At 43.0% G+C, this 24,900-nt stretch overlaps 1 protein-coding gene across 3 annotated transcripts in view; it reads left to right on the forward strand.

Moving 5' to 3' along the window:
* The window catches only part of CUL1 (cullin 1), a 70,936-nt gene that overhangs the window by 20,574 nt on the left and 25,462 nt on the right, over positions 1-24,900 (forward strand). For all 3 annotated transcript variants that reach the window (XM_026681927.2, XM_026681926.2, XM_087947028.1), the window contains exons 4-9: positions 3,606-3,773; positions 10,788-10,838; positions 18,598-18,688; positions 20,557-20,720; positions 21,259-21,421; positions 21,767-21,897. In XM_026681927.2, the coding sequence (XP_026537712.1) occupies positions 3,606-3,773; positions 10,788-10,838; positions 18,598-18,688; positions 20,557-20,720; positions 21,259-21,421; positions 21,767-21,897 (768 nt within the window). The remainder of the gene's footprint in view (positions 1-3,605; positions 3,774-10,787; positions 10,839-18,597; positions 18,689-20,556; positions 20,721-21,258; positions 21,422-21,766; positions 21,898-24,900) is intronic.

Genomic DNA, 24,900 nt, shown 5'->3' on the forward strand with positions numbered 1-24,900 from the left:
AAGCAGCTGAGAGGTCAAGCAGAGCAGAGATAAGCACATTACCTCTTCGTGCTCCTTCTATATATAATAAAAAAGTGGGACCAGTGCTATTTTTGTCCCATTTGTGTGCATGAATCCTGACCGAAAGGGGTCCAGATAAACTATTTCCTCCAAGATCTTCTGGAACTACGGCACAACCAACAGTTCTGCAATAAGGACAGATTGAAGACAAAACTATCCATTAGAGTAGGATCTATCAATGATTTCTACAGGGGACCAACATTAGCCTCGGGGGGACAAACTATAATCTCCAGACCCACAGAAGTAGATTTGATGAGCAGACTTCTGCCTTAACTTAACTCTTTATTTAGAATATTGTTATTCACAATTTTTGCCAGTCTAAGGATTACCGCATTTTATATATACTTCCTTGTCCACTGGCTCTCATGGTTAGATAACTGTTGTATAGCCCAGGGGTCGCCAACCTTTTGGACCTCGGGGATCACCAAACTCATTATTTTAAATCCCGCAGACCACTAATGTGAATTTTGACTGAGGTGGCTTGCTGACATTGGTGGGAGGGAGAAAGAGAGAGAGAGAGAGATTAACTCACCTTAGAGGGCTGGTGATTCTCATTCTCTCTCTCTCTCTCTCTCTCTCTCTCTCTCTCTCTCTCTCTCTCTCTCTCTCTCTCTCTCCCCCTCTCCCCCTCTCCCCCCCTCTCTCTCACACACACAGATCCCTCACCCCCCCCCAACCCCCTCCAAGGCAGCCCCATTTCTAGCCTGCTTTGAGCTCCGTTCTTGGGGAAGGGGAAAGAGATGAGTACTGGTGATTTTCTTTCTCTCTCTTCCTCATACACCCCCACCCCCTCCAGGGCAGCCCCATTCCTAGTCTGTTTTGAGCTCCGTTCTCAGGCTGCACACAAGGAAAACAGCAGAAGCCTTTCTCTCCCCCAAACTCCGCCAGAAATGAGTCTTTGCTGGTGCAGTCTCTTGGAGCAGGATGCCTTGCAAAGACTCATTTCTGGTGGAGTTTGGGGGAGAGAAATAAAGGCTTTTGCTGCTTTCCTTGTGTGCAGCCAAAAGCGGTAGATGAAAGAAGCGGAAGAAGCAACCCGGTGGCCAGGCAAGTTCCCCCTTTTCCCCCTCCCCTCACTACCTCGTGTTGTTCCTAATGCAAGCGACACAAGCCTTGTGATCCCGGGCCATGTGGGCAGAGCAGCCTTGTGTTCCCCTGCATCCTGGATTAATTGCTTTGGGGGTGTGCTTTGGGGTGGCATTTCTTTGTGGACCAACATTTTCTCATCGACCACGGCCCACTGGTTGGTGACCACTGGTATAGCCAACATGTTTTGTAATATATAATTGCATTATAATGTATACTAACATATGGTTTTTGGACTTGTACTTCCTTCTTCCAGGCCTTACATTTAGTTGGGGAAAAAAAGCAGGATTTAAATTAACCAGAATTTTCACTTTCACCAAATGTGAATGATAGGATTATTCAGCTCAAGATCAGGCTCTGTATTATATTGTATGCTTGAATTTAAATAATTGATGATTGATTTTGTGCCATCAAGTCAACTCCTAACCGCATCACATGTAATCTATCCCTGATCTGTTCTTTTACTAATAGTTTAATTTGAAGATTGGTTCAAAATTGTATCAGGCATTACTTTGTCCTCCAATAAACATTTTCCCCAAGTATTTTCCCTCAATTTATAGGTATTCTACCCTGTTTCTCCAACAATATGGCCTCCCCCAATAGGAAGTCCCAGCATGTTTTATAGGCATGAAATGAAATTAAGCCCCGCCCCCCAAATTAAGGCCTATATTAAAACATGCAAAATGGGGGGAATGGTGGGGGGGCTTGCCATTAGGAAGTACTTTTGTTGCACACCCGGATATGGTGCTGCCTGCGTTGACCCCGATACGAAGTGCCCCACCAACACCGAGGTCAACATCCAAGCCGTCGCTGCCCGCCCGAAGATGCAAGGGGGGGAATTAAGTCACCCCCCAAAAAGACAGCCTAGCCATTTTTTCAGGGCTCAAAAAAAAATAAGACCCGGCCTTATTATATGAGAAACACGGTAGAAACAGGGCAATGCTAAATAAGAAAGTTGAAGAGTAAATTTTAAAATGTCAATGCTGTATAATAGAAAAATTTCCTGGTCTCCTGTCTGAAAAATTTCAGCCAATATTGCAAAAAGAAAAGACAGTTCAAGTCTAAAAATAGATTGTTGAAAGAAAATATAGTTATATTCATTATATGTCAAGGTGATATAATGTGCTTCTTTTCTGACACAAAGTAACTGACAAGGGAGAGACAGAGTCCTATCAGGTAAGACTAGACCAGTGGTTCCTAATGTGGGGCCCATCCCCAGAGGGGGGCAATTTGATTTTTAATGGGGACAATTTGAAAATGAGCTATTAACTGAATTTTTGAAAGCCCACTAATTGTTCTTATATATTTGTGATGAAACAGCTGTGTTTCATTTATCTATTGTTGTCTTTGTTAAAGTGCATTTCCTAGGGCCTGGTCTGAAAAGGATATCTCAGCTGGGGGTGGGTGGGAGGAAAGAACTGCCAGCCAATCAGATGTGTTCCCACTAAGGATCATGGGACTGGCAGAGTCTCTCTCTCTCTTTCCTGTGGGCTTTGCTGCTGGGTAGTTGCAGAGAGACCTGCTGAGTGGGGAGACAAAGTGAATGGCTGCTGGAGAAAACCCAGCCATGAGGATACAGAACCAGGACCCAAGTTTAAGTAAGAAATTGTTAGAGTTATAGAAATCGTTATAGTTATTTTTAGTCTATGTTTTCCCAGGCTGTGTTTTATAAGACTTTTCCTCTCAGAGCAATCTGGGGCTGGCCATGCATGCATAGGCCTTGCCAGTGTGTGATTTACCACCACCTCCATGAGGAGATTTGAGAAAGAAGCTGACTAAATTGGAGTCTAAATTGGGGGCATCAAGCACAAGGATCTCACTAACTTAAGTAGATTAAAGCTACAATCCTACAATATTTTCCTGGGAGTAAGCCCCATTGAAGACAATGGTGCTTACTTCTGAGTAGACATGCATAGGATTGTGTTGTAAATATGATCTTGAGGTGAGCTCAAATTGTATCTTGAATTTGTTAGTTACCTTTATTTTAATATGTATAGTAATTAATATAATAAAAGTATTAGAGAAAAAGCTTTTATTAAAATTATTTTATATTTCTGCATTTCAGTTATCACATGTTTTAAATCTTTATTTGCCATTTTTTCATATCCCTTCATACTATTATTTGTTAAGCTCCTCTTTACTCTATTGTCTTTCGTTCTTTTATTTTTCTCTTTCATGAATGTCATGTTCTTTGGAACCTTGTTTAAACAAAGTTAATGGCCTTTAAGGCTTTCTCCGCATGAGTAGGAGTTCACTTTTTGAATAGTAAGAATTATGTGTGATGGGTGGAATCAAGATTTTTAGAGATGCTTAGGTGGGGGATGGCCCAAAAAAAACCTGCACTAGACAAACAAATAAAGGGTCAGTTAATACTATTTTTCTCTTGAAAACAAGCAACACTGGAGAAGAAATTCAGCTTGTATTTAGCTTAAGTTCTGTTGATGAATTGTCTCTTTCAGGATGGTGAAGATTTGATGGATGAGAGCGTGTTGAAATTCTACACTCAACAATGGGAGGATTATCGGTTTTCAAGTAAAGTGCTGAATGGGATTTGTGCCTACCTCAATCGACACTGGGTTCGTCGTGAATGTGATGAGGGCCGGAAGGGAATATATGAAATTTATTCAGTAAGTTGTTATAAAGAGTAGTTATATTCAATTGGGGGGGAGAAATGACAGTTCTCCACTGAGCCGAAGAGAGAATTCAGGATGGGTAGTCTCTAGTCTCAGCTCTGCAGACCGAGATGAAAAACTGAGGACACACCCCCTGGTAACGGTCCCCAGTTCTTCACTCAGTCTCAGCGTGTTCAGACCACCCTTTAAGGGCTCTGAATAGTTAAGATTGTAGAAGAATCTTCACCCCCTGGATTGAGGTTTTTTTCCCCCTCTTCGACTGGCTTAGAGTGGTTTAACAGCTAGCCAGCTTGCCAGTTAGCACTTTTGTTTTTCGCTTTTTTTTTTTTTTGACTGTCTTTTTAAAAAATTCTTTGTGTGGTAGACTGGTTTTTGGAATTGTGATTGTAAATTTGTTTGGAGGTGGCCCTGAGAGCCTGTGTGGCCCGAGCTGGAGGGGCAGGAGTCAGTGTCTTATTCAACTCGCTTTCTCCCAGTCCGTTCTTATTGATCTGTGCTAGCCGCAAAAACCGCCAGGCGGCCATTTCAGACGTTTCGGGACAATTCTGCAGTTCGTCTCCAGGATTGTCTCTTGGGGGGGTACTGGCCATCTGGATTGAATCCTGACCCCCTGTTCAGTCACCAGAGCACCATGGCAGCTGTGAGATGCTTGAGACCATGGCAGCTGTGAGATGCTCACCACTTCTGGGTCGCACTAGCCTCCTGAAGTGGTGGACAGCTGCTGTGACAAAAGCAGACAGCTTTAGATCAAATAAATTTTGTTTTTATTTTTCTTTTGCCCCTTTTTTCCTTTTCTCTCTCCCTGTCAGTGACAATTATTTTTGGTAGACTCAAAATGGCTGCCAGGAGAGCTGGCCAAGAATTATCAGCTCCTCAACAGAGTAGGGAGAGAGCTGCAAGGAGATCAACTAAGTCCAGGTTTGCGGGTCTGGAAGCAGCAGCTAGGATCAGAGCTAGGACCCTAGCCCCTAAAAGATCCTCTAGGGCAGAAGATAGGCAGGCCAGGCATAGACAAAAAGCCCTAGATAAGGAGTTTGATAAGGCAGTGATAGACTCCAAGATGGCTGAAAACGGGGCCATCTCTCCTCTGCTCCCACAAGAGGGCAGGCAGCAAAACCAATTGGCAGATTAGTTGACTGCCTGATATCCTGGTGGCTCAAGTACTCAGGATTTGCAGGGAAACCTCCAAATCAAGGCAAAAGCCACTCATAATAATTCTGAGCCACCACAAGGATTTTTGATTGCTGCACCTGGAAGCCAAGCCTCCAGCAAAACCAGACCTGCGCCTGAAAATAAAAAAAAACACCTTTACCCTATAGTGGCTGGATTGCAGCCTGAGGAAACCCCATAGGCAAGAGATGCCATCCTTCATGAGACCCTGGATCTCCCAAACAATTAGACAAGAATTTCAGGCTTAAGTCAACCAGCTGCGCCAGCTGTCTCGTTTGGACACCAACAGAGGCGTTCCTCAGGGGCACTGGCAGGCTTCTGCAGAACAGCCGATCTACTTCAGAAATCCCCTTCGGAAAGAAGCCAGTCTTATGTTTCTGAGAGGGACCTCCTTCCAGAGAGGGCTTTTCGGACAGGGAGTCGGAGGTAGCATGTCCCCCCTCCTTTAAGGTCCTTTTCCAGCTGGCTCTCTCCAAGACTCTGCTGGTTAAGGCTAAGAGCATGGCTCATCTTAAAAAAAGGGACAAGGTTGCTGGGATCTTCCCCCAGAGGGAGAGGATCAGGAAGATTACATATTCACTGAGAAAGCATCTGTGGTGGACGCTGTACCTGTGCCCCAGACATTTATGAATGTGATTAAAAAGCAGTGGAGTCCCCTGGGGCGTAATGGGTGGCTACGCCAGCTGCAGGGTAGAATCCCACCTGAGGACCTCAGGGTGCATCAGGACTTAAATAAGATAATAGCTACAGCTCAATCAACAGCTAATGCCACCCTCACATCAGCCAAAACTTCTTCCAGAGCCATGGCCTCATCTGTAACAGCACGTTAGCTCATCTGACTAAGAAACTGGCAGATGGATGCCAGAAACAAATGGAAGCTGGCGTTTGCTCCCTTCAAGGGAGAGAGGCTTTTTGGGAAGGCCCTGGATCCCCTTTTTTGATGGAAACCAGGGACAAGTGAAAGATCCTGCCCTTCCAGGGGAGGCCTTTTGATTACAGGTCTCCACCCTACTACAGAAAGCCCTCCTTTAAACGTGGAAGCTGGGGCAAGCTTTCCCCATCAAAGTAGGCCCTTCTTCCAAAGATCCTTATTTCAGGCCAATAGACCGGCCTTTGCTGCCGGAGGCCATCAGAGGCAAGATGACAGAAGGTCCTTTCGGGGTTCCAACAGACCTTTTAGATGCAACAAATGACACCCAAGCCTCTCCTCCCACAGGGGGGCATCTGGGACTGTTCTGGCAGAGGTGGGAACAGATCACGACAGACACTTGGATCCTGACAACTTTATGGTCAGGTCTCTCTCGGGAGTTTCTCCCCCCAGTGCCTTTGTTCTGCCCTGTCTCAAGGGACCCCTCAAAGAGGGATCTCATGGAATCAGTGATCCACCATCTGCTGGACGTTCGGACCATCCATCCAATTCCTGGAGACCAGGCGAGACAGAGGTTCTATTCAATTTGGTTTGTGATTCCAAAGGCCTCGGGGGAGGGGGCGGTGGCAAGCAATCCTCAACTTGAAAGGGCTCAACAGGCATCTAATCTACCGAAGATTCAAGATGCACTCCCTCCACTCTATCATACAGGGCCTGCGGGAGGGAGGTTTTTTTGGCTTCGGTAGACCTGACAGAGGCCTACTTCCCTGTGCCCACAGACTCCAACCACCGTCAGTTCCTGAGGTTTTGCTATGGCAGCCACCATTTTCAATACAGGACTCTCCCGTTCGGCCTGTCATCAGCCCCACAGACTTTTACCAAGCTCCTGGCAGCCGTAGCGGCATACCTCAGATCCTTACCCATAAGGATCCTATGCTATTTGGACGACATCCTGATAGCATTCTCTTCCAGACCCCAGGCGGAGGAGGATATGATGTTGACAATCAGGATCCTTTGAGAGCATGGGTTAAACCTGGACAAATGCCACCTGGACAAATGGATAAACCTGGACAAATGCCACCTGGATAAACCTGGACAAATGCCACCTAGTACCATCAAACCGTCTCTTGCATTTGGGGACTATCATAGACACCTTAACTGGCCAGATCTTTCTCTCACAGGAGCGTCGAGACAGCATAAGGGACATCACATCACAGATCCTGTCTGACAGAGAGGCACCTATCATCTTGTTGTCTCAGCTTCTTGGCAAGATGATATCGGGCATTGGGATCGTCCCAGGGCCCGCTTCCATGCCCGAACCCTACAGTGGTTCCTGCTCCCCTACCAGAAGGCGAGCAGGGGTGACTCACTAAGGAGGGTCCACGTCCCCTTGTTGGTTCTTCTTTCTCTCCATTGGTGGCAGTCCCAAGCCATGGATCAGGGTTGCTTGTACAGGGAGCCCCAGAGGATTACCATCACCACCGACGCCAGTCTGTATGGTTGGGGGGCCCACCTGGGAGTCCAGCTTAGGTGGTCACAGGAGGAGCTCGGCAACAACATAAATTGGCTAGAGCTCAGGGCTGCCTGCTTAACTCTCAAGGATCTAAGGCAGGAGGTGATGGGGAGACAGGTTTTTGTCCTCACAGACAATGTGGCCACCAATGCCCACATAAACCGGCAGGGGGGCACTCACTCCAGATCTCTAATGCAGGAGGCGACTCAGTTGTGCAGGTGGGCGGAGAGACACCGGTTGTCCCTGCGAGCAGAAAACATCTCGGGAGTTTTCAATGTGCAAGCAGACTGGTTGAGCAGGACCACAGTCAACCAGTCAGAATGGCAACTGCATCCCAATCTGTTCCAGGAGACGATGGAACGGTTTGGCTGTCTGATTCTGGATCTCTTTGCATCTCCGGAAAACTCACAGCTCCCGAGGTTCTGTGCACCATTCCCAGCACCGTTCCCAGAAGGGGTCAATGCTTTCCGGTGCAGGTGGCCCCAAGGGCTATTGTATGCCTTCCCCCTTCCCCTGATTCTGAGGACAATCAGAAAGGTACTGACAGAGAGGGCAGAGGTTCTGTTGGTAACCCTTTACTAGCCCAGGCGCCCATGGTTCACAGACCTGGTGGGTCTGTCAGTCGCCAGACCCTGGAGAATTCTCCTGCCCAGGATCTCCCTCAGCAAGGGCTGGATTGAGCACCCAGATCCAGCCTGGTTTCAGTTGACCATCTGGCGCTTGAGTGGGTGCTCCTGAAACGGGAGTAGTTTTCTAGAAGGGTCATTCAGACTATCCAGGCGGCCAGAAGACCTTCCATGACCAGGATATACAACGCATCGTGGAGGATTTTCTGCGGCTGGTGTGCCAGTCACCTATTGGAACCTACTGCTGTGTCTGTGGCTAATGTGTTAGAGTTCCTGCAGGATGGGTTGGACAGAGGTCTCACCCCCAGTACCTTGAAGAGACAGGTGGCTGCCTTGGCCTTGGTTTTTTCGGTCAAGGACTCAACCACTCTGGTCCAACACCCCAGGGTGAAAGCCTTCTTTAGGGGAACCACTAATTTGAAGCCACCGGTGGTCCACCGTTACCCCACCTGGGATTTGCCTAGGGTCCTGCAGGCACTGACTTCTCCCCCATTTGAACCCTTGTGTGAAGTCAGTCTTCGTCTACTCACATTCAAGGTGTCATTCTTAGTAGCCATTATTTCGGTCAGGCGTATCTCGGAGTTTATGGCCTTATCCATCAGAAAGGACCTGTGCGTTTTCCATGTAGACAGGGTGGTTCTGTGGTTGTGCCCTACCTTTCTGCCCAGGGTGAACTCCTTATTCCATCGCTCATAGGAGTTGATTTTGCCTGACTTCTGTCCAGGGCCTACCCATGCACTGGAGAGAAAATGGGACACCTTGGACGTTAGGAGGGCCCTCTGTATATACATCAAAAGCACCTCCTCTTTTAGGAGGACTGAAGCCCTGTTCATTTCCTTTCAGCCATCAACTTTGGGTCGCAGGGTGATACCATCTACCGTGGGTCACTGGCTTAGAGCCTGTATTGCGAAGGCCTATGAGTTACTGGCTCTTCCTGTGCCCAGGAGAATCACTGCGCACTCAACCAGGAGTTCAGCAACCCATGCAGCCTGGGCAATGCAGGCTTCGGTTCTGGACTTTTGTAGAACTGCGACTTGGTCATCTGTGACCCCATTCATAAGACATTATAAAATTGACTCCTTTGCCTCAGCAGAGGCGTCCTTTGGAAGATGAGTCCTGCAGGACGTTCATGTAGAAGTGGGGACCTCCGACCAATCCAGTTCCCTCCTGTAGGACAGCCATCAGCCAGCTTTGGTATGTCCCATCCTGGATTCTCCCTTCAGCTCAGTGGAGAATGGGTGTTGGTCCTACCTGAACGCTTCTTCTCGGGGAGCTGAAGGGAGAATCCAGTCCCACCCTGTATTCTGTCTGGTCATAGTAGGGAGGAAGTGTTTTTTTCTCGCAGTATCAAATAGGCTATCTGTTAGACGAGGAGCAGCTGGATTCGCTTCAACATTGTTCAGAACTGGGGACCGTTACCAGGGGGTGTTGTCCTCAGTTTTTCAACTCGGTCTGCAGAGCTATGAGACTAGAGACTACCCATCCTGGATTCTCCCTTTGGCTCCCCAAGAAGAAGCGTTCAGGTAGGACCAATGCCCCTTTTGTTTGAAGGGAAGATTGATCCACTTGTCTTCTCTTTTGCTTAAGATTTGCTCCTACTTATAGGTGACCTAAAATATTTTTTTTCTGCATATATAGGTATATGAAGTCCTAGTTTAGTTTCAGATCAAACTGAAGGAAAATAGGGATAAAAACAGATCAAGTTATGAATTGAATAGAACTAAATAGATGCTTGCTGAACCAAGAACTCTGTTTTATTATTATATGCTGTAAAATGAAGAACCTCGTTATATTTAATTTTAAATGGAAAGAGAGAGTATATTTCTTCCACCTTTATATCCTAGATGCCTTTTTAATAATAGAGGGTTGAAGAGCTGAGACTCTTACTTGTCTTCTGCATGGTATCACTGAAAAAGTGTTTCTGACACAATCAGAAGGCTGTACAGAAATTTATTTTCTTAAACTATTGCTTTGTGACTTACTTTCATTTTACATGGCGGCTTTGCAAATAATGTAACCTTTAACCCCTTTTTTGGATTAGCCATAAGTCAATTCCATTACTTTATAATGTTTAAAGCAACTTTATTTGGAGAGTTAATTTTTTCTGTACATTTGATAAAATGCGGTAATTTAGTTATTGCAGTTTGATGTATCATTTTTCTTTCTGTAACTAAGGAAGTGCTCCACTGTGGAGGCCTGCAATGTTTTTATCAGCATTCTTTTTAGGAATTTGTTTTCTGGTTTCTGGTCCCTGTATATCTTTTTCATATCCTGACATGCATTTTCTTTGTATTACATCCAATATACATGCTGTACAGAAAGTCCTAATTTAGTATAATTCATATCCACATTTGACATTGACTATTAGTGCTATTATTACATTTGGAAGAGAGAAAATGACACGAGTAATATCCTTGAATATTAAATGGGGGGTTTTTAATACCAAAAATTGTACCGAAGAGTGAACTGTGTCATGATTGTCTGCTTAAATTTGTCTAAATTTTATTTTAAAAATGTACTTTTGACCTTGAATTTAGAGAAATGGACTTGTATTTTAAAAAAATTAAGGGTTGAAACTTGCCCTCTTGTGTTCTGGTTCGTATCAGAAACATTGTAAAATAGAACAGTTGTGAGATTTAGGATCTCTTCATTAGTGGCTCTAATGAACAATATCCTCTCAGTTTGCTGGTCCCATGGTATGCTTTAATAGACGTGAATTTGAACAATGTTCTTAAAGAAAGGACCTTTTGAAAACTGGGTGATGTGCAATTTTATAGATAACCATGAATACAGGGACAAGCATTTATAATATTTCTCCTTTTAAATCCTAGCTTGCATTGGTGACCTGGCGGGACTGTTTGTTCAGGCCACTAAATAAGCAGGTAATATTTCTATTGATGGATATAGTGATTTGGGTTTCTGTGTAAGTGTGTGTGTGTGTGTGTGTGTGTGTATGTATGTAAAAATATATCAAAAACTATTAGTGGAGAGTGACTTTGACAAGTAATTTTTAAAAATTTATTCCAAACTCTGTCTAGAAAAATTATGAATAGAATAAAAATTAGTTTATTATCACTGTATTTCTGGCTGTAATTAATTTAAAGCCAAATTTGAGAATTTGATGAATGGTAATATGATGAAAAATAGATTATTCTTTGTATCTGAGATAGTTAGATTTCATTGTACATTTATTGCCTATGATTTAATAATGCAAATTATTCATAAGTTTGGGCCAGCATCATAGGCGTGCAAGGGAAACGTTCCTTCCTTTAATGTAGTCATTGAATGCTATATGATAACCTTTATATATAAAGACAGGCTGTAAATACTGATGCTAAGATACAGTGAAATATTAGTTCAATTACTTTTCAAATAAACTTGCCCTTTCATTTTAATTTGGATTGATGGTGTGAAGTGCTGAGCAAAATGTCCTGCAGTACTATCTATAAGGGGTTTGATCTTGTGGATCTTGAGGAAATGTACAAAGCTCATTTTTTGGAATGAGCTGCAAATCAGTACAAATTTTCTGTAAAGGGCTAGATTATAAAAATACTTAAAAATATTTATTTCTGGACCAAGTGGAATTGCATGGGAAGAACCACTACTGCTGTGCTCTCCTTCTGGCCTTTTGACATCCCAGCACAGTACAGTGGTACCTCATCATCATTAATTGGTCCCAGGAGCAGTGATGAGTACCAAAAATGTTAAATAACAAACAAATATTTCCTATAAGGAATAATGTAGTGAGTCACAAAGCAGATGATATTGATACATTCTAGCTTGTGTGTTGTATCAAACATTTGATTGCAAGACAAAATGGGTTGAATACCAAATTTGTCCCCAACTTTTCTGCTTGGCAGCCTGGCTTGGGGCAGGGAGAGGGGAACTGGGCCATGTGAGTGGCAGGCTGGCGCATGTGCGCAATTCAACTGGCACGAGTGGCAGGCAGGTGCATACATGCGCGCAGCTCAACTTGCACACGTTGAGCTGCACATACAAGAGGGTGCATGTGCCCACTGGCCTGCCACTTGTGCGCCCTGTTTTCAAATAGGCCCTGGCCCAGTAGACCCCTGCTGTAGCTTCTCTTTGTGGTGGAAGCAGTGTCATCACAATTAACTTTGGAGACTCTGGCATGTCTGAATGCCTCAATGGGGTGCGACTAACAAGTCTATAGGCCAAGATGCATGTAATTTTTAGCAGTACTGGACTGCCAGCAAAAAGGACAGCCACCCAGCATGCCCTATTGCAAGAATAGAAGGTTGGAGATATAATTTTACATTTAATTTTTTTTCCTTCCTGAGCAGACAGAAGTAATTTTCATTTACAACCACAAAACTTATCCCAAAATTTATATTGCTAAGTAAGACAGTTAAGTGAATTTTGCTCCATTTTACAACTTTCTTGCCACAATTGTTAAGTGAATCATTGCAGTTGTTAAGTTAATAGCATAGTTGTTAAGTGAATATTGCTTCCTCGTTGACTTTGCATGTTAGAAAGTCACAAAAGATGTTCTCATGTCCCTGAAACATTGCAATTGTCATGAATGTGACACAGTTGCCAAGCATCCGAATTTTGCTCAGGTAAGCATGGGGATGCTGCAACAGTTGTAAATGTGAAAACGGTCATAAGTCACTTTTTTCAGTGCTTTTGTAACTTTGAATAGTTACTACTCAAATTTTGTAAGTCGAAGTACCTATAGCTCTAGTTGATGCATATGGATGTGAAAAGACCAATCAAGCCCTAAGTTACTGACGTTTGGAGTGCCCTAGGGCTCAAAATATAGAAAATATTTTTATATTCTATAAAAAAATACAGAAAAAAATATATTTTTCATCATCCACATGAAGCCCTAGAAAATCATTGAATGCTTTGGAGTACAGTATCATAAATATGTTGTTACTATCCAGTTCCATTTCTCTTATCATATTTAATAAATTGTGTACATAATGTTTAATAATTAAATTTTAATGGTACACCCCAGTAATTAAAAAAACTGAAATGCAAAAAAGCTAACCTTATGTTGTATGTTTCTCCACTGAGCCGAAGGGAGAATCCAGGCTGGGTTGTCTCAAGTCTCGTAGCTCTACAGACCGACTTGAAAAACTGAGGACACCACCACCACCCAGTAACAGTCCCCAGTTCTTCACTCAGTCTCAGCTTGTTCAGACCACCCTTACAGGGCTCTGAACTGTTGGAATTGTTGAAGAATGTTTCTACTCTGGATTCTAGGTTTTTTTCATTGGCATTAGGAGATCCGGCTTGCTGATTTAGCTGGGTTTTTTTGTTGTTGTTTTTGGCACCCTTTTTCCTTTTGCCCCTTTTAATTTTTCTTTTTTAATCTTGGCTTTGTTTTTTTGCTGGTTACTGGTTTTTGTTTGGTTTCTGATCAGATTGAGGGTAGAGAGCCCCTGAGAGCCAGTGTGGCCCGGGCTGGGGCTGGAGTCAATACTGATAATTCAGTCTGTCTCGAAAGCCATTTCCCCTTGATTTTGACAGCTGCGGCAGCCGCGAGGCACTTCAGACTGCCTTTTTGCATGGGAGGCTGTTTCCAACCTTCGGATAATCCTGCAGTTCGCTCTAGGTTTGTCCTGGTTTGGGGGTGGTTGTCACCTGGATATTAAATACAGACCCTCTTTACAAGTAACCAGAGCACTGTGGCAGCTGCGAGATGCTTAAGCCTGCCTGGAGTTAATTACGGTGCAGCCAGCACTTCGGCTCACAAGTTGCTGATCCATCAGGGCTTGTTGCAGTTTTTAAAAGGTCCCCTTTTTTCCTTTTGATCTTTAAACTACCTAAATTGTGGAGCTGTGCTGAGCTAATTCTTGTTGCATTTGCCTCCTGAAGTGGTGGATAGCTGCTTTAGCCAGAGCAGCTAGCCTTGGGCTAAATAATTTCAATTTATTTTATTTTTTTAATATTTTTCCTCTCTCTGTCACAGTTGCTTTTGGAGGGCTCAAAATGGTAGCCAGGGAAAGCTGATCAGGAATTGTCAGCACCCCAGCAGAGCAGAGAGAAAGAGCTGCCAGAGGATCTGCCAAGCCCAGGTCTGCTAGTTTAGAGGCAGCAGCCAGAATTAGAGCCAGGGCCCTAGCCCCTAAAAGACCTTCTAGGGCAGAGGAGAGACAGGCCAGGTGCAGACAGAAGGCCTTGGATAAAGAATTTCACAAGGCTCTGAGGGGATCCAAGATGGCTGACAGCATATCCTCAGATTCCCCATGAAAGCATGCAGCAAGACCAATAGGCAAATAATAGACAGTATTTGATAGCCTGGTCACCCTGTGGCTCAGTTAATCAAGATTTACAGGGAAACCTCCAAATTATGGAAGAGGCTGCTTATTCTGTTTCTGAGCAGTCTGAAGGGCTTATGGCAGCTGGACTGGGAGAACAATCCTCCAGCAGAGCAAGATCTGTGCCTGAAGTGACTTTTATGCCTACAGCTCCGGGACTTCGCCCTGAGGAGGTCCAGACTCAAGAAATGCCAACCTTTATGAGAGTCTGGATCTCTCAAGCCATTAGGCAAGAAATTCAAGCAGAATTGAACCAGCAGCACCAGTTGTCATCTTTGAACGCTGACAGAGGCATTCCTCAGGTGCATTGCAGACGTGATATTCAGCAGGTTCTGACCAATTCTGGAGAACTGGTAGCGGAAATTTTGAGTAGTTCAGAGAACCAGCAAATACTGCCTCTGACTGGCCCTTCCCCCATGTATTCTCTGCCTCCTGAATCCCAGCTGATTGGCTGGGTCTTCTTTTGTTGACCTGGAAAGGAGAACGGAGCTGGAAAGCAGGTTAGTGGGCTGGGGAGGGAATGGGATTTTGCAATATCCTTCCCCTGTCACGCCCACAGAACCGGTAGTAAAAAGTTTTGAATCCCACCACTGGTGCATTGGCAACCCTCGGGGGAGCAGCTGACCTACCACAGAGATCAATCTCCATCAGGGAGGAGCCAGTTTTGTGTTTCCGAAATGGACCTCCCACCGGAAAGGAACTTTTCAGAAGATGAGACAGAGGCAGCAGACACCCCCTCATTTAGGGGCCTTTTCCAGCTGGCTCTATTTAAGACTCTGCTGGTTAAGGCTAAGAGCACAGCCCATCTAAAAAAGGACACAGTCCCCCAAGATCTTCCTCCTGAGGGAGAAGAGCGGGAGGATTATATCTTCACTGAGAAAACATCCGTGATGGACACTGTTCCTGTGCCCCAGATGTTTTTGGATATGATCAAGAGGCAGGGGGCCTCCCCAGGGGTATACACTCGCCCTAGTGGGACGGAGATGACTCTCTTTAATGTAGACCAAGATCTTTTGGACATCATTGAGGTGCCAAAGGTGGATGGCCCAGTGGCGGCTCTAGCATCCTCATCGGTCATACCACTGGACGCGGAGAACGCATTGAAGGCAGAGGACCGGAAGGAGGAGTTGGTGCTCCGCAGGGCGCATCAGGCCGATGCCTGGGCCATCAGAGCATCCACAACTGCGTCTTTTTTCACATGGGCCTCTCTGTGGTGGCTGAGGCAGTTGCAGGGCAGAATTCCACCTGAGGACCTAAATAAGGATCTAAATAAGATAATAGCCGCAGAATAATTGACAGCAGATGCCACGCTCACTGCAGCCAAATTTTCATCTAGGGCCATTGCCTCTTCTGTAACAGCACATAGGCTTTTTTGGCTACAATATTGGCAAATGGACTCCAGGAACAAATGGGTGTCAGCCCCATTTAAGGGGGAGAGGCTTTTGGGGGAGTCTCTGGATCCCTTTTTAACGGAGACCAGAGACAAATGAAAGATCCTTCCTTCTCAGGAGAGGTGTTTTGATTACCACTCTTCGCTCTATTTCAGGAGGCCCTCCTTTAAACAGAGGTAGGCTGGGGTGAGCTTTCTCTGTCAGAATAGGTCCTTCCAGAGATCTTCCTCTCAGGCCAATAGACTGGCCTTTGCTGCCAGAGGCTGTCAGAGGCCAGAGGGCAAGAGGTCCTTCTGGGGGTCCACTAGGCTATTTAGACGCAACGTGATGCCAGAGACATCCATCCCATAGGGGGCTGTCTGGATCTCTTCTGGCAGAAGGGGGAAAAGACCATTACGGATGCTTGGATACGGGCCACTATACGATCAGGACTGTCCCTGGAATTTCTTTCCTCCCCCCCCCCCAAGGGCCTTTATGTGCTGTCCTGTCTCCAAGGACCCAGCAAAGAGGGCACTCATGGAATCGGTGATCCAGTATTTGCTGGATGTCCAGGCCATCCAGCCGGTTCCAGGGAACCAGAGGGGATGGGGGTTTTATTCAATTTTGTTTGTCATCCCAAAGGCCTCAGGGGGGTGGCAAGCAATTCTCAACTTGAAAGGGCTCAATAGGCATCTGATATACTGAAGATTCAAGATGCACTCCCTTCACTCAATCTTCTAGGGAATTTGGGAGGGAGACTTTTTGGCTTCAGTAGACCTAACGGCCTATCTCCATGTGCCCATCCATCCAGACCACCGCCAGTTCCTGAGGTTTTGCTGTGGCGGCTGCCACTTTCAATGCTGAGCTCTTTTGTTCGGCCTGGCACCAGCCCCGTGTACATTTACCAAGCTCCTGGCAGATGGCCCCAGGGACTATTGTGTGCCTTCCCCCCCTTCCCCCGATCCCAGGGACAACCAGAAAGGTACTGATGGAGAGGGTGGAGGTTTTGTTGGTAGCCCCTTACTTACCCAGGCGACCTTGATTTGCCGATCTGGTAGGCCTGTCAGTCGCCAGACCTTGGAGAATTCCCCCGGACAGAGTCTTCCTCAGCCAAGGTCCAATCAAACATCCGGAGCCAGAATGGTTTCAGTTGACTATCTGGTGCTTGAGCAGGGGCTCCTGAAAGAGAAGTTTTCCAAAAAGGTTATCCAGATGATCCAGGCAGCCAGACCTTCCTTTACCAGAATATACAATGCCACGTGGAAGATTTTCTGCGGTTAGTGTGCTAGCCACCGATTGGAGCCCACTTCAGTGTCAGTGGCAGATGTGTTGGAGTTTCTGCAAGATGGTTTGGACAGAGTGCTCTCCCCCAATTCCTTAAAGAGACAAGTGGCCCCTTTGGCCTTGGTACTTTCATTCGAGGACTCAAACACTCTTGCCCAACATCCCAGGGTGAGAGCTTTCCTTCGGGGAGCCACGAATTTGAAGCCACCGGTGGTACCCCACCTGGGACTTGCTGAAGGTCTTGCAGATGCTGACTTCTCCTTTTGAACCTTTGCGTGAAGCCAGCCTGCATTTAGTCACGTGCAAGGTATCATTACTAGTGGCCATTACATCGGCCAAGCGTATCTCAGAGTTGGCGGCCTTATCAGTTAGAAAGGACCTTTGTGTTTTTCATGTGGACAGGGTGGTTCTGCGGTTGGACCCTACCTTTCTGCCCAAGGTGAACTCATTCAATCATTCACAGGAGTTGATTTTTCCTGGCTTTTGCCCAGAGCCTAAACATGCTCTGACATGCCTTGGACATCAGGAGTGCCCTCCGCATTTATATCAAGCGAACCTCTTCCTTCAGGAAGACTGAGTCGCTGTTCGTCTCCTTTCAACCGTCAACTTTGGGCTGCAGGGTGACACCTATCACCATGAGTTGCTGGCTCAGAGCCTGCTTTGCTAAAGCCTATGAGTTGCAGGTTCTTCCTGTGCCAGGAGAATCACCACATACTCTACCAGAAGTGTGGCAACTACTGCAGCCTGGGCAACGCAGGCATCGGTTCTAGACATTTGTCGAGCTGCAACGTGGTCGTCTATGACCCCATTCATCAGACATTATCAGATTGACTCTCGGCTCGGTGGAGGCGGCCTTTGGCAGGTGAGTCCTGCAGCCTCGACCAATTTCCGCCCATAGGACAGCCAACAGCCAGCTTTGGTATGTACTAGCCTGGATTCTCCCTTCGGCTCAGTGGAGAAGGGGCGTTGGTCCTACCTGACATGCCTCCTTCTCAAGGAGTTGAAGGGAGAATCCAGTCCCACCCCAAAGTCTTTCTGGTCAGAGTCAGGAGAGGGATTTTCATCGAGAGGACTATTTTTCAGAGGACGATGGACAGCAGGATTCAATTTGTCTTTGTTCAGAACTGGGGACTGTTATGGGGGGGGGGTGTTTCCTCAATTTTCAACTCGATCTGTAGAGCTACGAGGCTTGAGACAACCCAGCCTGGATTCTCCCTTCGACTCCCCAAGAAGATGCGTGTCAGGTAGGACCAATGCCCCATTAACCTGAGGTCTACTGCAATACATTCCTGATAATAATAAGCCTTAGTTAAAACATTTGAATTAGCTCATTAATATAGCATTAATAGAGGCCTAAAAATCTGCATGGGATTTTGAATGACATGTACTTCAAAAAATAAATGGGGCGAGGACCAAAAGTAAATTTTATTTATTTATCTGAATAATTTTTAAAAAGTTCAAATTATTCTTCCCCTGTATTTTATATAACGTTACTACATCGATATATTAATTTTCTTCCATTTTGTTAAACATAATATTTTGGTGCGATGTTTGGAAGGGTTAGGGTGTAGGGATCATATCTGAGGGTTTGGGGCACTGCATGCCACCCAGGGACCCGAAGAGTCCTATTTGCTATATTAAAATCCATTATATTATGTGAATTATTAATTTGTATATTTGTCCAATTCATATTTTCAAAGGTAACAAATGCTGTGTTGAAGCTGATTGAAAAAGAAAGAAATGGTGAAACTATCAATACAAGACTGATCAGTGGAGTTGTGCAATCTTATGGTAAAAATAATATTAATGATTGTTGGTATTTTTTTGTTTTATTTTTATCCCATTATAAAGATTAAAGTTTGGTTTATATTCGGCCCCTTCTTGTTTCTATGTAAAGGAATTTGAAATATATAATATTTGTATTTTATTCCATATCTACAACATGTATATTAACCCTGATCAGATGTCCACTTTGAGCTCCTTCTGTTTACTTTTCTTACTTTAATCCTGTCATATAATATCCCACAAGTGGAATTTTTTTATTGTTTTTTATTTGTCTCCTCTTAAGAATTCCATTAGTTTCACCTATACTAAGGGTGTCAAACTCAAGGCCCGCGGGCCAGATCCGGCCCGAGGGGTGCTTAGATCTGACCTGTGGGGCCACAGGGAGATTAAATCCATTTTCAGATCTACACCATCTTTTTCCTTATCACTTCTTAAAGAATCCAAACTCACATTTAAATCAGCTTCATTCAACAAAATGTGTTGTTCTGTATCCTCAGATAGCATTAGATAGTCTTGTTAGTGATTTCTGAGTACACAGTTCCCAAACATCCTTACTTTCTTCTGGGGTCAAATACTACAGGTAGTCTTCAACTTATAACAGTTCATTTAGTGACCATTCAAAGTTACAATGGCACTATGACTTATCACTATTTTTCACACTTACGACCTTTAAAGCATCCTCATGAACATATGATCAAAGTATTTTAAACATCTCACAGGGATGTTTTAATTCTTTTATGTTTACCTTGTTCTTTAACTTTCCAAAATCAACATCTAAGTATGCTTTTTGATGTTTTTCAAAAATTAAGGCTTTTCTTTTCAATCATATTTATATAGATATTCTTTCATCCAGGGTTGAAAGAGATTTCCCCCCAACTTGATTAAGGTGGCCTTTCAGAAGATTCTTAACATTTAGAATGTCAATATTAACAGCTTCCTAAAGTGTTTAAGAGAGGAAGTTGGTGAACCCAGTGCCCAATTTGAAGGTGCTAAACCCTGGCTTTCCATTCAAGTATCCCAATTTTCCATGACAAACATAGAGTAGGTTTAGACCAATACAAACCTTGAATTATCTGAATCAATAAAACCAGACAGTTCCAAACAGCTAGTACACAATTTCTGATTCTGATTCTCTTTAAGCAAGTAGGAAAATCATGTTTTTTTTCTTCTTTCTTGATTTTGTAAACATGAAAAACTAAACAGAATATAACAACTGGTAAGTAATTGAGAAGATGAAAATTGAGGATGAGAACTGCCTATCTTTGGTTGAAGGTTTGTGGAAAACTGTATGCTATGTAGTGAGAGTCACATGTTTTTCAAAGTATTGAATTGACTGGTATCACTTTTCACAGTTTCCTGTTATATTTTCTTTTGTTAACTGTAGATTTAGATCCAGTATAATGAAGTTAATAAACTTCAAAGGCATTTGAAATTAAATATATTTCATCCTAATGATTCCTTTGATAAAAACACCCTTATTATGAATAAATCATGTCTGGAACTCATTTCTAAGTAGATACACAAGAGATTAGACTGTAGTTCTTGAAATAATAAACACACTTTTATTTTGATTTCAGGAAGAAAGACATTTCTTTGTTCTTGCAGCCTTCTCTGCAGGGGTTCAAATTTAATTTATTTTAAAAAAAATATACAATTGTGCATTTAAATAATATCTTAGATATTTTATTATAATTTATAGCCTGCATGTAAATTGTCCTTTTCTATCCTATTTAACTTTTATTAAATGTTTTATTAAAAGTTGAATACTTTTAAATGAGGTAAAATTTCATTAAATCTGCTAATGAAATCTGTGCTATTTAGGTAAACTTTAAAATTAATTTTGTGCCTTTTTTAAAAAATTTGTGTGCTTTTAGTGGAGCTGGGACTGAATGAAGATGATACTTTTGCTAAGGGGCCTACATTGACTGTATATAAAGAGTCCTTTGAATCTCAGTTTCTTGCTGACACAGAAAGATTCTATACAAGAGAAAGCACTGAATTTTTGCAACAAAACCCAGTTACAGAATACATGAAAAAGGTACTATAGTTATATTGCAAGTTCCTGGATCTAAAAATAATTGGTACTATATTTGAAGTAGGAATTTAAGGCACCTGTTTTGCCTGGTAGTTGTTGAACTGAAAGTAGCAACTAGCTTCAAAGCTAAACACACATATACTGAGTATAAGTGTGTTTTTTCTTAGCCTTGTTTAACTAAAGCTATGGGATTTAGATCCAATATGGAGGTATTCATAAATAAAGGAACTGAAATAATTCTTTACTGCAAACAAGGAAAACATTTGGAAACGTATTACAGCTATTTCAAGAATGAAAAACAATAATAGATAAATATGGAATCTTGAAATATTCAACATTGTTTCAAAATCTCAGTAAATCAGAAAATGATAAAATAAACAGGTTAAATAATTGAATATTCTTCCTTCCTAATTTATTTCTGGATAAAAATAATAGAAACAAAATTACAGAGATATGATGTAATTACTCTTCAGGTATTTATGGTATATATTTCTGTGTCTTAATGATTTTCGAATTTAGACAACATGTATTTATTTTACAGGCAGAGGCTCGTCTTTTGGAGGAACAGCGTAGGGTTCAGGTTTACCTACATGAGAGCACACAAGATGAACTAGCACGGAAATGTGAACAAGTACTAATTGAAAAACACTTAGAGATCTTTCATACAGAATTTCAAAACCTATTGGATGCTGACAAAAATGAAGGTAAGCTTTCCCATATTTAACTGATAGATAGTTCCTTTTGATAAATTATGAAATGAAGGTTGAGCTTGTTTTCACATGACTTACATTCTTGGTATGATTTGTAAATAATTATCTCTTATGTTTATGTCATAGATTATAAAATACAGTTTAACATTTAAATGAAGATGTTTTCCCTGGCATTTTGCTCTCTGAAACTTAGATGCATTGTTTTAGATGATTAGTTAGTTGATTATTTTAGTATATTTTCAGATCTTAATCTGTTCCTAATTCTTGGATGAGATGGTGACATAAAAATATTAATGCAAATTCAAATTCAAATAAATCTTGCTTCCTTTTTTCTCCCAGATTTAGGACGCATGTATAATCTTGTGTCTCGAATTCAGGATGGCCTTGGAGAACTGAAAAAACTTTTGGAAACTCACATTCATAATCAGGGTTTAGCTGCCATTGAAAAATGTGGAGAAGCTGCATTAAATGTGAGTATTAGATTGATCACATCTCTTAGATTCATGTCACATTCATTAACTCGAGATTTCAGCGAGGGGGTCATGTATATACATCATGATATTTTAAGACTACATGTAGCAGGAAAGAATGAATCATTCTTCATTCAGAATCGATTGTACCATTTTGCTACTTACAGTCTTCTATCAGGTAGTCAATGCTCTGGTATGAAAAATCTGTTAATGTGAACATTTATTTAAACAAGCATGTTCAAACTATTTCAGTAATTTTATTCTGTTCTTTGTGTGATTCAAAAGTTTTGCTTTCAAAAAACTTGAAAGGAGCTTTCAACTACATTCATTTATTGAGGCAGGACAATAATAATTACCAATAGGAAAGAATATTTGTAGCTCAGGACTGAATTGTGGGGTCCTTGATAATCTCTGAAGACAGCAAGGTAAGAATTACTAAAAAGTTTGCAGTAATGTAACAGGTCTTGGAAGATGGAATGTGAAATCATTGTATGTTTCAATTGAAAAGTATATTTTTGATTTTTTAAGTATATTTTTGATTTTTTAAGAGCATATGTTACATTAGCAATAAACTATATTCTTTTTTCACTTGGAAGATTAAATAATAGAATAAATAAATAGTTTTCTTCAATGAGAAAAAATGGAAAATCTTAAAATGATATAAATGTAGCATTTTTATTAGAAAACAGGCACATGGCTAGAATTCTAGTCCGTGGTCTTTGCCAATATATCAAATGTAGACCAGCTTTTTCTGATGATGGAAGTATCTTCCAATGTTGGTATTTTCTGAATGGGTCCGTACAGGTTACAATGAAGCTATTACTGTGGCAGCAATAAAAGAAGGAGGAGTCCATATTTAAAGATTACACATACATGTTTCTTTTAAATTTACTCTGTGAAAAAGGTAATGAGTTTCAATCGCTTGGAAATACACTGCTCAAAAAAATAAAGGGAACACTTAAACAACACAATGTAACTCAAGTCAATCACACTTCTGTGAAATCAAACTGTCCACTTAGGTAGCAACACTGATTGACAATCAATTTCACATGCTGTTGTGCAAATGGAATAGACAACAGGTGGAAAGCATAGGCAGTTAACAAGACATCCCCAATAAAGGAGTGGTTCTGCAGGTGGTGACCACAGACCACTTCTCATGCTTTCTGGCTGATGGTTTGGTCACTTTTGAATGCTAGCGGTGCTTTCACTCTAGTGGTAGCATGAGACGGAGTCTACAACACACACAAGTGGCTCAGATAGTGCAGCTCATCCAGGATGGCACATCAATGCGAGCTGTGGCAAGAAGGTTTGCTGTGTCTGTCAGCGTAGTGTTCAGAGCATGGAGCCGCTACCAGGAGACAGTCCAGTACATCAGGAGACGTGGAGGAGGCCATAGGAGGGCAACAACCCAGCATCACGACCGCTACGTCCGCCTTTGTGCAAGGAGGGACAGGAGGAGCCCTGCCAGAGGCCTGCAAAATGACCTCCAGTGGGCCACAAATGTGCAAGTGGCTGCTCAAACGGTCAGAATCAGACTCCATGAGGGTGGTATGAGGGCCCGACATCCACAGGTGGGGGTTGTGCTTACAGCCCAACACCGTGCAGGACGTTTGGCATTTGCCAGAGAACACCAAGATTGGCAAATTCGCCACTGGCGCCCTGTGCTCTTCACAGATAAAAACAGGTTCACACTGATCATATGTGACAGACGTGACAGGGTCTGATGACACTGTGGAGAACGTTCTGCTGCCTGCAACATCTTCCAGCATGACCGGTTTGGCAGTGGGTCAGTAATGGTGTGGGGTGGCATTTCTTTAAGGGGCCGCACAGGTCTCCATGTGCTCGCCAGAGGTAGCCTGACTGCCATTAGGTACCGTGATGAGATCCCCAGACCCCTTGTTGAGACCATATGCTGGTGCGGTTTGCCCTGGGTTCCTCCTAATGCAAGACAATGCTAGACCTCATGTGGCTGGAGTGTGTCAGCAGTTCCTGCAAGACGAAGGCATTGATGCTGTGGACTGGCCTGCCCATTCCCAAACCTGAATCCAATTGAGCACATCTTGGACATCATGTCTCGCTCCATCCACCAACGCCACGTTGCACCATAGACTGTCCAGGAGTTGGGGGATGCTTTAGTCCAGGTGTGGGAGAAGATTCCCCCAGGAGACCATCCGCCGCCTCATCAGGAGCATGCCCAGGCATTGTAGGGAAGTCATACAGGCACATGGAGGCCACACACACTGCTGAGCCTCATTTTGACTTGTTTTAAGGACATTACATCAAAGTTGGATCAGCCTGTAGTGTTTTTTTCCACTTTAATTTTGAGTGTAACTCCAAATCCAGACCTCCGTGGGTTGCTAAATTTGATTTCCATTGATATTTTTTGTGTGATTTTGTTGTCAGCACGTTCAACTATGTAACGAACAAAGTATTTAATAAGAATATTTCATTCATTCAGATCTAGGATGCCTTTTTTTTGTTCCCTTTATTTTTTTGAGCAGTGTAATTTCTCAAGCCATAATAGCAACAAATATAATAATTGTAAGACTTAAAGAAAAATGTTGCAATTAATGAACTAGTGTTATGTTCTATACATCATGTTTTAAGAACAGTTCAAAACAGATTGAAGCAGTTATGGGAAAAATTTCAGTGGTTTACAAATCAGGTTCTACTAGCTGTAATTGTGGTAACTGCATACATGTAGTGCTTGGTTAATGATAATAATCAGGACTGGAATTTGTCTATAGAAGTGATGTCATAAAGTGCAACATTATGTGACCACATCATTTAGAAATGGCAATTCCTGCAGTCCCAGTCACTGTTGTTAAGTGAAGGTCATTAAATCTTATAACTTTCTGCCAATTTCAACAATCATAGTCAGTGGGGAAGTTGGTAGGAAGTTGTAACTACTAGATAACTCATGCACAGGCCAGCTAGTAGATAAGTAACTGCTGCAGGATAGGAGAGGATGCACAAGGATCCAATGCAGCAAGACTATAGAGA

Source organism: Notechis scutatus, chromosome Z (genome assembly GCF_049901735.1).
Source record: "Notechis scutatus isolate UNSWTSFEM ecotype Mainland chromosome Z, rNotScu1.2, whole genome shotgun sequence".
In the NCBI taxonomy this organism is placed as follows: Eukaryota; Metazoa; Chordata; class Lepidosauria; order Squamata; family Elapidae; genus Notechis; species Notechis scutatus.